The 14,440-nt window shown below is 36.0% G+C and overlaps 1 protein-coding gene across 1 annotated transcript; it reads right to left on the bottom strand.

Annotated features, from left to right (window-relative positions):
- Window positions 1–1,717: 1,717 nt before the first annotated feature.
- rfk (riboflavin kinase) lies at window positions 1,718–4,368 on the bottom strand. Its single transcript, XM_056246690.1, has 4 exons — window positions 4,005–4,368; window positions 2,946–3,097; window positions 2,711–2,813; window positions 1,718–2,574 (listed from the first exon to the last, which is right to left on the bottom strand). The coding sequence occupies exons 1-4, from the start codon at window positions 4,084–4,086 to the stop codon at window positions 2,426–2,428; spliced, it is 486 nt and encodes a 161-aa protein (XP_056102665.1). The 5' UTR covers window positions 4,087–4,368; the 3' UTR covers window positions 1,718–2,425.
- Between the last annotated feature and the right edge of the window lie 10,072 nt (window positions 4,369–14,440).

Here is a 14,440-nt window from a genome sequence, read left to right as displayed (position 1 = left end):
AATGGAGCACATGTCATGAATCATATGGACTACTGTTTGTATGCTTTTATGGGGCTTTTTTTTCTTCTCTTGACAGTCCCCGGTCCCCATCTACTCTTATGGAAGAAAGCCGCTTGGATGGTGCAAATACAAATATAAGTTATATTAAATATCCTGTGGTGGTGTCATCAGTATATGCTCAAGTCATGCATGTTGCTTTATGATTGTAATTAAAACCTGTGAATGATTTATAGTGTAATGATGGCAGTCCTTTTCAAACAATAGCTGATTATTCAGCCGGTTATCTACACATGGTGAATTGGGCAATATGGCTCGTTGTTGTGGTTTATGTCAGATAAGTTTGATTACTTGATTAAATTAACATTGCTGATAATATCAGTGCAGTTATATGTAGAACTGATCTTCAGACCAGTTGCAAGCCAGAAAGTTGTTATATATTTCACATTCATTTTATGAATTTAGCACAGTAAACCATAAACTAACCTTTCAAACCCTTGAAATGAGTGTACATTACCATTCAAAAGTTGGCTTCAGTATAGGATTAGACTTTTTCTTTTAAAAAAAAATCGTACTTTTGAACTCAAGTGTAGCCTACATGTGACCAAGGATTAACCAGCAAGTAATCCATTAGATCAAATCCAGCTACACTTTTTGATTACATGGGAAACCCTTACAGAAATGTCAGCTGATATTATTGGCATTGTGTGCAATGAACTAAATAAAATTAGCCAGTTCACTTAGCCTTGAGAATAAAAAGCTGAACAAATACTTAACTACAGTAAGGGAAATGATACCAGAAATTAAATTGAGTCTAATCACATGATTCTGTTTGTGAAAGTAAAGCTAACCAGATGAGGAAGGCTGACAAGATCATTTAAGAATAGATGTTACTATTACCACAGAACTAGAAATGATTCATTTCTGGTTCACATTTCCCATCTCTATTATTTATGTGACATCATGAAAGAGTTACATGTGCTTTCACAATTACAGACAGCAGTAAAACACCACATAAGGCATTTTTGTTTAATGCTTACAAGTAGGTGTCAACATTGAAGGAATGCTTGGTTGTGCACTGTATGATAGTATGTTACATATCTAAGGCACTGCCCTGACCAAAAAAACACACACACACACAAAAAAAAAACATGCACAGTACAGAACATTTAAAGAAGCAGCAGTTTAACATATAAAGGTCCTGTCTAGATGAGTGTCTAAAAATATTTGTGAAGATCACAGCATTAACATAAAGTATCGCTTTTCCGTGCCTATATTAAGATGTGGTCACATATACCACTGTTTAGCGAATTTTCACAGGCGAAATCTAGTCATTTTAATAGGAATCCACGTGATCTGAATTTCGCGCGAGGACGGAAAATTTCCTCAGATTTCGCAACGGGTTCAAGTCGGTCAGGTGGATTCCCTTGCTTTGACCAACAGAAAGCTGATTGGTTTGTAAGTTGTGTGAGCTCAGAGCTGTGCTTCATACATTGCTACACCATTGACAATTAACCTTTTTTTGCCCACGAAATTTTACTAATGTGACCACACCTTTACAGAGGATTGCTGCAACATTTCAAGCATGCATTATACAGGAAAACAACATGGAGAAACGGGTAAATCAAAAAGACATCTATAAACCTTATGATCTAACTTGACTCTTACTGTTTGTTGAGTGTCTTTACAAATGTAAAACTCCATTAAATGTTCAACCAAATGAAAAGAAAAAAGGCAGCCGTTATTTTATGTGAAGGTTTAGTACTATAGTGCATATATACATAGTCAAAACATATGTACAGCATTTCTGTACACACCAATATTTAAGACCACTGGAATAATTTCAGTACTTATGCACATCCAGATAGTGTCTTCATTCACTGTTTGTTCTGTCTGTACACTCAAAGTACAACAACCTAGGCTTTAACTCTTTATCTCAACCTTGGACTTCCACCTCTACTCACGGTTCTCTGAGAACCATAAAAAACATTAATTTCACCTCAAAGAGGAGGACCGCCGATTTTGACTATTGTTAAAGCATTTTATTGATGTAAAGAGTCTTTCTTAAACAATAATGAAATTAAACTGAAGGTGGAGGCAAAATGATCACACTAAAGAGGACTATATTTTGACTCTCCCTGACTCACATTGCGTGAGGTCTGTGGTAAACATGGAATTCTGGGAAGGGCTCTGTGACGTTTAACCTGTGAACTGCATTGATAATACCTCAGTCATTCTAGTAACTGAAATCCTTCTTTTATCTATATATACACAGAAACCAAAGCTGATGAACTATATGAACATACATACACATATAGTGCCTACATTTGACCAAAGCATCACTTGGGGACAGACATCTTTTTACATAAATAACAAATTGCATATGGAATAAACAGGCTTTAAATACAGGTGATCATGAAAGTGAGTGTTACAGTCGATGGCCGTTCAAGATCTGATTGGCTGTTGTTGATACTGACGTCTTGAAGAAGTTATCCTCTTTCAGTTTCAAGTGCTCAGGCAGGTCCAGCTTTGTCTTCGCCTCTTCAATGTCACCATGAATCGCTGCTATCAACTCATCTGTGAGGAAGACACAGCAGTGAGTTCATTTAACCGTGTGAACAAGTTTGTTTGGGTGGGTGAACAGGGTGTTGTGGCGTCAAAGAGATCATGTGATGTGGGAGTGATTTCAAGAGAGCAGCTCAGTATGTCTTACCAAGCGATGTGAATCCTCTCTCAGGGCGAATGTAGCCAACCATTGCCACACTCAATATCTGACCGTAGAAATCTTCCTTAAACGTGTGGATCACATGCGTTTCCTGTCACACAGAGCGAGAAATAAATGATATTTGATATCGGACTCTTGTATAATGTACTAATTATTTACGTCACTATTAACATTTAATGAATGCAAAGATATCAACCCTCTAGAAAGGTTGATATGGAAATACCATAGACTTCTTTGTGTTTTTGTAGTAAGGGTTCCAGCCGATGCTCATCACCATCTTGTGAATGTCTCCGTTATCCACACGAGCCCATCCGTAGTAGATGCCGGTGCTGATGTCAGCGGGGAGATTGTCCACAACCGACTCTGGGAAGTTAGCTAAGATCGGAATGGAAAGAAAACATTTTATTAGGATGTGCGTTTACAAAATATATGCAAAATATGCATATACACACACAAGTATTTAAGTAGTTTAAGGGCAGAGACTGTTTTGATTATGTCATTTGAGCCACAAGTCTCTGATTGGGAAATTTAATTTGATGAATCATGGGTAATGTTGTTTTTCCATCAGGAATCCCGCTGTTAATGATAATTTAGAAAATGGTTGAAATAATGTAAACTGATGGCTTCGACATAACATCGATTAACCTCAGAGATCACAGTAGAAGTCTGTAAAGGTTTAAAAGGTATGATAAAAAATAAATTAACAAAAATCAATGTCCATTTTGAGAAAATGAATGGTTTTTTTTTTACTTCCGAACCTGACTGTTGCCTATTATGCAAAAACAATTGACTGTTCAATGTGGTGGCTCATAATCAAGCATTTTCCAGATTCACGTTATAGATGAATTTGGGCAGAACTTTATCTGAAAGATTACATTCATTACAAGTATTTATTGGCATCGATTTTTACAACTGAACTGAATATCTAAGTTAATTGTAGCGGTTTAATTCCGCGTGACATATCAAATGTAAGTTAACTCATAAAGCGCAGACATTATCAAATGATTATAACATTATAATGCTAGTTTAAAATGCTACTTTACGAATTTTTTTCACCCAAAAATTATTTAACTCGTATTGTCATTTTAAGCCGAATGTTTGGCATTGACGTCACTAAGTTACCGTACACTTTTATTGCATCTTTTCCCATTCAACAAAAGTAACACTCACTTCTATGTCTCACGGAAGAAAGTCAGACAGGTGAGAAACAATATAAGAGTGAGGAAATTATGTCCGAAGTTGTATTATTTGGATGAAATGTTTCTTTAAGTGTTATTCTCACCTGTTGGGATGCCCAGGTCTTTGCTTCCCCGTCCGAATCCGTGGACAACCTCCCCCCGGCAAAAATAAGGCAAACTCCTCATGTCAACGCGTTTAAAGTGATTCAGAGATCCAGACAGGTGTCCGCTTTGGTGAGGACAGTGACCCTTCTTCTAGACTCTTCTCTCTTATCTAATGCCCGTTTTTTTATACAGGAAATATCAGTTTTAAAATGAAGAGCCTTGATGTCTCAGTCCCAGCTGTTGTGAATCTTGAGACTAAATGAAGAAGTGAATGAAGAATATCCTCTTAGATATCACAGGTCTGGTAATTGCTCCTTACATTATGTGACCGGTCGGCCAACTGTGAGTGTCGCACGTCATACTAGCAGGGTTTTTTTCACCAACGACCTTGCTACGTATTTCCTTTAGGATTAATTCAAAATAAAAGTCCTGCAATTTTAATAGGACAAATACCTTTTCCCAATAGTTTTTTGTGTACAAATAAATATTTCAGTTCGTACGACTTTAATTAAGTGACTAGACAAAAATAATAATAATTTGTAGATATTTTTGTCCGTTCATAAATGATGGCAGGAATAATAATGTAGGCTACACATTGTCAAACTAACCAACCTTAGAGACCTTCCCAACTCGTACTGCCTGTCATCATGACAAAATCTGTACAAAAGGTCAGATATCTTATGATTATTCGAGATCATTGCATTAGTCATATATATATATATATATATATATATATATATATATATATATATATATATATATATATATATATATATATATAATTAGATTTAATTACCTCACCGTATAAATAGCTTCAGTATGAATTTTAATTATGAATTAATTTCATGTGAACGTTAATATACATTTATTATTTACTGTTATATATATATATATATATATATATATATATATATATATATATATATATATATATATATATATATATATATATATATATATATATATATATATATATTACAAATTACTATATATACAATTTCTCAGTAAATTGCTACTATTCGTTTGCATAAATTGAGTTTCCTATAGCCATGCGTGTAAATTAGTTTACTTTAATCCAACACATATGCTGCGGCCCAATTCGCATACTATCCGTCCTAAATAGTATTCGAAAATAGTACGTCCCAAATCGTAGTATGTTGAAATGAGTGTCCCAAAGAGACCCGGATGGTCTACTATATCCGGTCAGAATCCGAAGTGCAGATCGATGCGCACTCTAACTAGACGGTGGGCCGAGGGGGGATTTCGTGTTTTCAGACGATCTCTGGGGATGGATAACCCAGTTTTTTATATATAACCACTACACTTTTCAACAAAGCAAATAAAAATTGTTGCCACTCACATACTTTGCACATTACTATAATATCGGTAACTTTGTCCAGGTTATTTTCCCGGCGAATAGAGCAGGCGGCTACGTGTTGGGTCCGACATGCGTGACGTATTTGTTGCCTTCATCCAATAGCGTGCGTGGGAAAGTGTCGGTGTTGGTGACGCGTTTGTCAACACACGGGCGCGCTGATATGAAGTTGCTGTCTGACCTACAGTCTATGCTCTGTGCACATCTTTTCGAGAAGTGATTTTAGCCCAGGAAAGATTGAACTTGTTAACTAATTTTGCCCACTTATGCTACGTATTCAGTTTGACACAAAATGTGAATGTAGAGGTAACGTTATGCATTGTCACTGTTTTTATTTTATGTAACCATCTTTTGTCATACGATGTCCTGTCATACCGTTCTGATTTCACACATTTAATCCATGGTATTGCTTGGAAACACAACATCATGAAAACCATAGACATCTACAGCAGGATACAACGTTAAAATAGCCTAAATATAAAGTTATGAAACTTTACTTTGCCCTCAGCCAAAACGATTTGCCAAGGAACAAATTATAGATTAATGAGACCAAAGATTACCTGTTAGATATACACAAGTCGAATTATATATCATGTTTAACCACTAGACATCAGAGCCAGCGGCAAACGTCAGAAGCACTATAGCCGAGGTAAGGCTGTTCCAGGTGGGGTACATGAGCGCCTGGATCTCTCACTCCAAAAACGTCAGATAAAATTTTTAAATAGGCTCTATCTTTACGAATAAACCATAGATTTGAGCTTTAGACAACTACATTGTCGACTGAAAAACTATTAAAACTACATTTCGTGACACAATAACAGTAGTATTTTGAAATTTCTAATTATATAATGGCCAAATACAACCAGAAACAAATTTTCAGTCTTGCTTGTGAAAAGTAATTGCTCGAGACCTGTTTTCAATTGTGTGGCGATTTGTACAGCCCCAAGCAGCACACGAAACACATTTTTCTCAATTCCCGGTATGAAATCTATGGGAAAGTTGCCCTCCGCAATATGGCTGCACCGTTGACGTACGCTCCAGCGGGCAATTGGGCGTCTATGTATTGATTATGTCTATGATAAAAACGCACATTTCTCTTTTTCCCGCACATTTTTACTATGGATGAAATCGCAAAAACATGAAGTGCTGCATGCATATATGTGAGGGAAATAGACCCACCATTCCCTTCACAGACATAAGTTGGGAGAAATTTATTAAATCTGTGTTTCTGTGGAAAGACCTTGAATGCAGAGAAAGTATTATAGCAGAAGAGGCAGTACAGGCATACAAATTACAAAGCCAGGAACCTACAAACCAGTTAGTCAAAGCAGCTAACATTGGCTACCACAGGGGGTGCTACAGCCATTTCACAAATATCACGAAGATAGAACGAGCACAAAGGAGAAGAGAGAAGGCAGTATTAGTTGAAGAAACTGCAAATGAAGGTTGGTATTATATTGTACAGACAGGAGGTGCAGTAAAAGACATACAGTGCAGTATTATATTGTATAGACAGGTGGCGCAGTATATTACAGTGCAGTATTATATTGTATAGATAGGTGGCGCAGTATAAGACATTCAGTACAGTAGTATACATTTAAGAAAGTAGTATGTTTTACAGTAATATTAATTAAATATAAATGTGCAATGTATTAGCAGTAGCCTTATAAGAGTGTAATAGATATGGATTTCCAGTACGATCAAACACATACAGTTATGTGCAGTGTAATAGCAGTAACAGTATAATAGTACAAATAATATAAATATATTACTGTTAATACACTGTATATAATAAAAACATCCTGCAAAAATGTACCCTTCCAATTATGGCATTATTAACATCAACAAGGCCAGACACCTGAACGCTGTGAAACTGGTTTATTAACCATGTTAAGGGAACAGGTGAAACCAATATATGAAGGATGAGTTTTCCCCTGCCTAAAGTTTCAAACCATTTCTTAATTCAGTGATGTGGGGAAGGGTGCAGAACCTCAATCTATTGTTTTAGACTTTTTTTAGTGGTAGAGGCAGAGGATGGTGAGGCAACTCCAGTAAAAACACGGGCTCTGAGGTCTAATGCCCGTGATCTCTACACGATGGTAGGGGATTTCTACGGAGTGGACTGGATGACACTTCCGCCAGCTCCAGAGGCCATTCTGGAACTTGTGCACTGCTCATGTAAAAAAACAAATTGTGTTAAGGGTAGATGCACATGTAAACTGCATGAGCTGCCATGTACAAACCTCTGTCAGTGTGTAAACTGTGACAATAAGTCACTTGAAGATGACTAGGGCACATGTGGTTATGTAAATGCACATGTGGGGAGGGGTGTGTGTGTGTGTGTGTGTGTTGGCTACTCCAGCAGAAGTAAATCTGTACGATGTTTATGTACATTATAACTCTGCTCTGTTTGATAGCATATGTTCTTTGATAGTCTAATCTTATTTATATTACATGCCGTTCTTCTTGAGCTCTTAGCTCTCTGGTTATAATATTGGCTGCTTGCTGACCCTTTAATGTTATGTCAGATATAACTGATAATTAAATATGTTTTATATATCAAGAGGTTCATGTTTACCTTGAGTTTTTGGCGAACGTTTGCAAAACAGTCTGAGGTAATTATCCGGGGACATACAGTGGAGCTGTAGCCTATGTGAGTTGGACGAAGTGTTACCGTTAGAATTAAGTACTTAAAACTTTACACCAAATCAAATATGTAATCGCATGATGCTAGCTACTGCTAGTTAGCCAGCTGAAACTACCCTACTTAAAAAGACACTAACGAGACGCTTACATCCATTTTAATTCCAAAATCTAAACCAAGCTAATCTCATGCATACGATCGCAAGAGATTAGCTTGGTTTAGATTTTGGAATTAAAATGAAGGATGCATTAATCTACTAGTAATGTTGTAGTTTTGGTTCAGAGCTGTGACCTAACGTTAGACATGCTAGCTACTATGTCAGTTAGCCAGCTGAAACTACCCTACTTAAAACGACACTAACGAGACGCTTACATACGTTTGAACAACACAGTGTACAAAACAAACATTTGTCATAGATATCATATTCTAATTAAATGAATACTTACAATCACAAAAACAATGTCCTTGGCGATTGTCACTGTGCTGCCGCCGCAGATGCTGTTCGTGTCTGACAGCTGAATCATCCGCGTAACAACTGTTCTAAATAAGCTACATCTGATTGGTTAATAATAATCCTATGTCAGTATCTTGCCACGCTATTGGCTCGACTGATATAGTAGGCAACCGCGTTTGCCTGCATATTTACGGTCGTGCATTATGATTTCGGGGGAAAATGTGCAACAAATGGGAGTGGCAACACTTTTCATATCGTTGAGGATAAAACAACCGTCCCAACTTTACAAATTCAGGTTCTCCCTCCATGGGGATCATTCATTTCGAAAAGTAAAGCAGATACGGGGCCTCGGCCCACCGTCTAAACCATACATGGGCAATATACGGCCCGGGGGCCGGATCCGGCCCGCATAGTGCTTCAATCCGGCCCCCGCGATGCGATCGCAATTTGGATGAAACACACGCCGAAATAAACATGCGTGACACAAAACAATCTTTAACTTAGGTGGCAAATATGTTTTAGTAATTCTGTGAATTACACTGCGCAAACCAAAATTAATACTACCCACCGGATGAAGGGTTGTCTCCACATAACATAAAATATTCATTTTATTTTATTTTTCGTGTTCGCATTTATGAGGAAAAACAATGTTACGGACGTGTTCTCCGTTACGGACGTGAGCGCTCTGAAAGCGGCACTAAAAGATGCTTTAAAACTTTCACAAAGACATCAAACAGAAAGCACAAAACCTTTCTTTAAAGTGAATTTCGTTTTGTATTAATTGTATCTTAATTTTAATCAATGTTTCATCAACCAATTGCCTGTATTTATAGAGATAATCACGAAACATTAATAACGAGATAATCACGCCGGCGCGTGAACTGGAGCTCGTCTCATAAATGAACCGAAACTCAGCATATAAAGTAGCCTACTTGCCTCACATGTCTACTTTTAAACTGAACAATTCAAAACGAAAGAAAACAGACTACAGACTGCTCTCTGCTTATGTAATCCTTATGAAATGTGCATTTCTCTCTGGCGCGTTCACTAGGCTACTGAAGATCGCGAGTCAGCATCGCCAACTTCATCTTCGCCGACAATGACAAAGAAAACACTTATTTATTAATAAACAATTAAAATATCTCCTTGCTATATTTTACATATTCATAATCATTACTTTTGCTGGTTTTGCCAGTCATGTATTCTGCAACGAAATATGTTTTGAAAGTATCCTTCCCAACACTGGAAGTCTGTATGTTAATTAGGGATGGGCATTTTTCAAAAATATTGCATTCGAATATTTGGGCTCATAAAAATCGAATATTCGAATATTTGTTTATTTAAATGACATTTAACGAAAAAGATGCTTTTTTTTTTTTTTTTTTTTTTTTACGTTTTTGTCACCATTTCTTTTAGTTGAAAACATTAAACATTAGGCCTATGTGTAAACAAAAAATATAAAAAAACAAAAGCATTAACCCTCTGGGGACCAGAAACGCGCCCGCGCGTTTTGCCGTTTTTTTTTCACATAGCAGAAAAATAGACTTAAAATACTCTGTTGATTTTGATCGTACATATAAGTGTTATACATCAATCGATCCTGTTAATTGTCTATTATTTTTCTGTATACTCACAATAAAAACAAAGTTTTGTGCTTTTTGTCAAATAAAGAAAAATAAACATGATGCGAGTTTTGCCTTCTCTCTGTCAGTGCAGTCCATTCTGAAACACGTCCGAAAAATTAACTCTAACTCTGCAAATACTTGTCATACAGGCACGAGAGGTTTTTCTTTATGAAGCTTGAATTCTCTTCTTTTTAATGATGTAATTTATATAAAAAACAAATATTCTCAGTTTATGTAATCTGTATGAAAAGAGAGTGCTGTCAGATTTTTTTTCCCCAGCTCATTACACTTCATTACGCGTTAATCTGACACGCCCACGGAGGACGCGCGCTATTCAAACGCAAATGTCGAGGCAAGCCATGACAATGCCCACATCAGCCGTTCCACCGCGGCGGTAAAATGTGGGGTGTATTTGCTGCCTTTTACCGCCAAGAGGCGCTACAATCATAGACTCTGAAAAGTGTTTGTTTATTCTCTCTAATGCGTAATCTGCTGCCGCACCGCACTGATTCAGAGCGTTTGAAAGCTGGTAGCAGATGAATTCAACAAGTGAAACGTAGTTAAAATAATTCATAATCACAATACTGAAATTAGGCTACTGAAATGAAATTGAATAAATAATGAAAAAGTAAAACATTGCAATAAAAACAGTCACAGAGTTGCTAAAATTATGCCACTTATAAAGAATAAGAAGGAACCACTGTCGGGAAAAAATAGTAGACCGATTAGTATTTTATCTATTCTGAGTAAGATTACAGAAAGAATTGTTTATGAACAAATAAGTATGTATTTTAGCATAAATGATTTAAATTCTGTTTATCAGCATGCATACAGGAAGGAACATTCTACAACAACAGCTTTGGCTCAGATAACTGAGGATTGGATAAAAGATATTGAAAATAAAAAAATTGTTGGAACAGTATTGTTAGATCTGAGTGCTGCTTTTGATGTACTTGATCATGAAATTTTGTTGGAAAAGTTAATCTGTTATGGTTTTGAAACATCTGCTATTGAATGGATTAAAAGTTATCTTGCCAATAGGGAGTTTATTGTAACATTTAATGGGAGTAATTCTGATATACAGACTCTCGATTGTGGTGTGCCACAAGGGAGTTGCCTTGGGCCGCTTTTGTTTTCTATCTTTACGAATGATCTGCCTTTTGTTTTAGAGAATTCCACCATGGCCCTATATGCAGATGATTCTACAATTTACACGTCCGCGCAAACCCTTGTTGAACTTAACAAAGTTTTACAAGTAGAACTGAAACTAATTGAAAATTGGATTAGGGACAATAATATGGTGATTAATGCAGAGAAAAGTAAATGTATGGTGCTGGGATCCAAGTATTTGTTAAAAGATCCGCTTGTGTTGAGTCTGACTGTGGGGGGTATTGTGATAGAACAGGTTACGGAGGCAAAGCTACTCGGTGTGATTGTTGATAATTTGTTAAATTGGAATAGTCATATAAATCAAATATTATTGAAAATGGGCAGGAGTCTGGCAGTTGTTAAGCATTGTAGAAAATTTATTCCAAATCGAGTGATGAAAATATTAGTAGAATCCTTAGTTCTATCACATTTGGATTATTGTTCAATTATTTGGTCAAGTACAACTGAAATGAACTTAAGAAAATTGCAAGTTGCTCAAAATAAAGCAGCCCGGGTAGTTTTAAATTGCCCTTTTAGGACTAGTGTTAGAGACTTGAATACTAGGTTAGTTTGGTTAAGTGTAAAAAGTAGGATTAATTATTGTATTGTTAATTTTGTTAGAAAAATTATTGTTACAAAAATGCCAGAAGTATTATACAGCAGACTGTCTTTTTTTAGTGCTGTGCATCAATATTCCACTCGTCAGTCAACAGAGAGTCGCTTTTTGTTACCTTTGTGTCGAACTAACCTTATACAAAGGACGGTGCTGTATAGAGCAATGGTGGCATGGAATTCTCTTCCGCAGTTTTTGATTTTGGGAATGAATGCTATGAATTTTCGTAAAAGATTAAGACTTTATTTATTTACATTTGAATAATTGTTATTATTTATATGTGGTACTTTATTTAATTATTAACCCTATAGTAGTATTGCTGTAACTGTGTACTGTGATAATGCATATTGTAGAGCTGTCGTTTTTGTTGTTTTATTGTTTTTTCTTTTAGTACGTTGTTGTATGGTTATGTAAGAATGTGTACACTCCATTTTTGTCTATATAATGTACGGTTTTATGTTATACGAATATTTTTTTGTTGTGGTTGAAGTCTATAGACCCCAGGAAGAATAGCTACTGCTTTTGCAGTAGCTAATGGGGATCTTAATAAACTAAACTAAACTAAACTAAACAGACGTATAGACGATAGCTCAGTGGTTAACGCAACAACACGAGCTTCGAGGAGCTTCAATCGACTCGGATCGAATCTCAATGTAGCATACATGTTGTTAACCGATGTTGCCCTACAGCGTTTATGTTTAACCTTCTTGATGCTTAAATAGCTAACTGTTTATAACTGTTTACTTATTTAAAGTCAAGAGTTTTGTTTAATTATTATTACAACATAAATTTGCTACATTCCTGGAACCGCAGCCGCTGCACAAAGGACAAAAACTGATGAAGGAAGATTGTCAGCCGATTGCATCAGAAAATGAAAATGAAGAAGCACGTCTTTAGTCTGCTAAATTATTGTGTAATGTAAAAGAACACTAAAATTACTTAAGTTTGAAACCAAGTTCGAACATTTCAAGGTTTAAATAAAGTGTCGGGACAGTTTTTTTTATTTAAAACAGGGTTGCATCGGGTTTAGAGTTTATTTCTTTTGCGATGCAAAATAAGAAACACTAGGCTAATCTTATTCTTGCGACATTTTAAATTTGTATTGCCAAAGAAATGACAGCTATATTAAACAATTAAAACAGTAGGCCTACAAAACGAAAATTGTCCAAAGCAACATAATTAAATTAAAACATGCGTTTTTCTTTGCCTCTCTCGCGCTGAATCTCTTTTTAACAAGTTTATTTAGTCTCCCTCGCTCTCCATATGAAAGAGGAACATTAACACCTATGCCTATTGTCCTGCGCGCTCGATACAGCACTGAACTGTCCCTCCAACCCCCCACCGGCTATTGGAGTCTGAGGCTGATTTAACACAAAGAGAAGTCACAATTCACACTTAAATCGCTATTCTAGACAGTGTTGATAATGAAGGAATTAAATGATTTAAGTTACATGTAGCCTAGTGATATTTCTGTCATAAAAGCTTATTACTAAATATTTAATTATTTCAGTAATTGATGAAATAAAACTGGTTTGGGCCAGCTTTTTCCAAGCAAAACTAAATATAATCTGAAAAAACGCATGTTAATTTGTTTTCATGAACAAAATGTTCAACTCAATATTAAAGTCTACAGGGATCTTTGGATCCTTACAACCAGGCATGCAATTTGTGAATTAAGTTTTTTTTTTTTTTTTTTTTTTCAAATAAATATCGAACCACGGTGCTTCGTGGTAATGCTGCTAAATTAAATAACATGTATTGAATAATTATGAACTTAAATGAAACAATATCGCAACATTTCGACAAATGCATTATTTGATCTGTTTTTACATTTTAATTCAGGGCGATTTAGCCTGCTACATTTAATTAGAGCGAGATTTTCACCCTTGTCTTGTCATTTTCTCATTGGGAAGCGCTTACAGGCTACATGTTTGAGTACATCCTCTGTACCTCTCGTTTTCATATGGATTACATAATCAGATAACATTTATTAGCCAGAATATTTAGACATTTAAAGGCTTTAGACAGAGCCGATGTCTTATAGTGACTGAGCTGAAGTGGCTTTCGGTTCATTTTTGTGACGCGCAGTTCCCGGAGACAGAGACGACAGATAAACTGTTTTTGTCGTTAGCAAAAGTTCGAATAAAACCCGACTTTAGAAAAATGCATAGGGCCACTCGGCGTGGTCTGCCAAAACACTTAATTATAAACTTCAATATTTCATTCAAAATAATCTCAAAACGCTTTGTGAAATTTTGAAAAGCCGTGCATGCATTAAGGCCACTTGAACTAATGAACAACTGAAACGCTGGTTTTGATTTTATTGTTTGTCGTTGTTTAAACGTGCTTGTTGCATATCTCTATTTTATATTTGATATGGTCTATTGGTGAAGTAGCCTATAGCATTGATTAGCTGTGGAGGGAGGGGTGTGGGGATTCAAATAATTCAGCAGAAGCAGGGATGTTTAGACCAGAAGGAAATCCCCGTCCCTCCTGGCAAATCACACTTTACTTAAAACCATGTTTTTAAAAACTCTAGGTTGTAGGGAATCAAAATAATAATAATAATAGGCCT

Source organism: Rhinichthys klamathensis, unplaced genomic scaffold (assembly GCF_029890125.1).
Source record: "Rhinichthys klamathensis goyatoka isolate OS25496 unplaced genomic scaffold, OSU_Roscu_1.1 h1tg000040l_1, whole genome shotgun sequence".
Lineage (NCBI taxonomy): Eukaryota > Metazoa > Chordata > Actinopteri > Cypriniformes > Leuciscidae > Rhinichthys > Rhinichthys klamathensis.
Note: the sequence above shows the minus strand (reverse complement) of the source record. Positions and strands in the feature narration are given on the sequence as shown.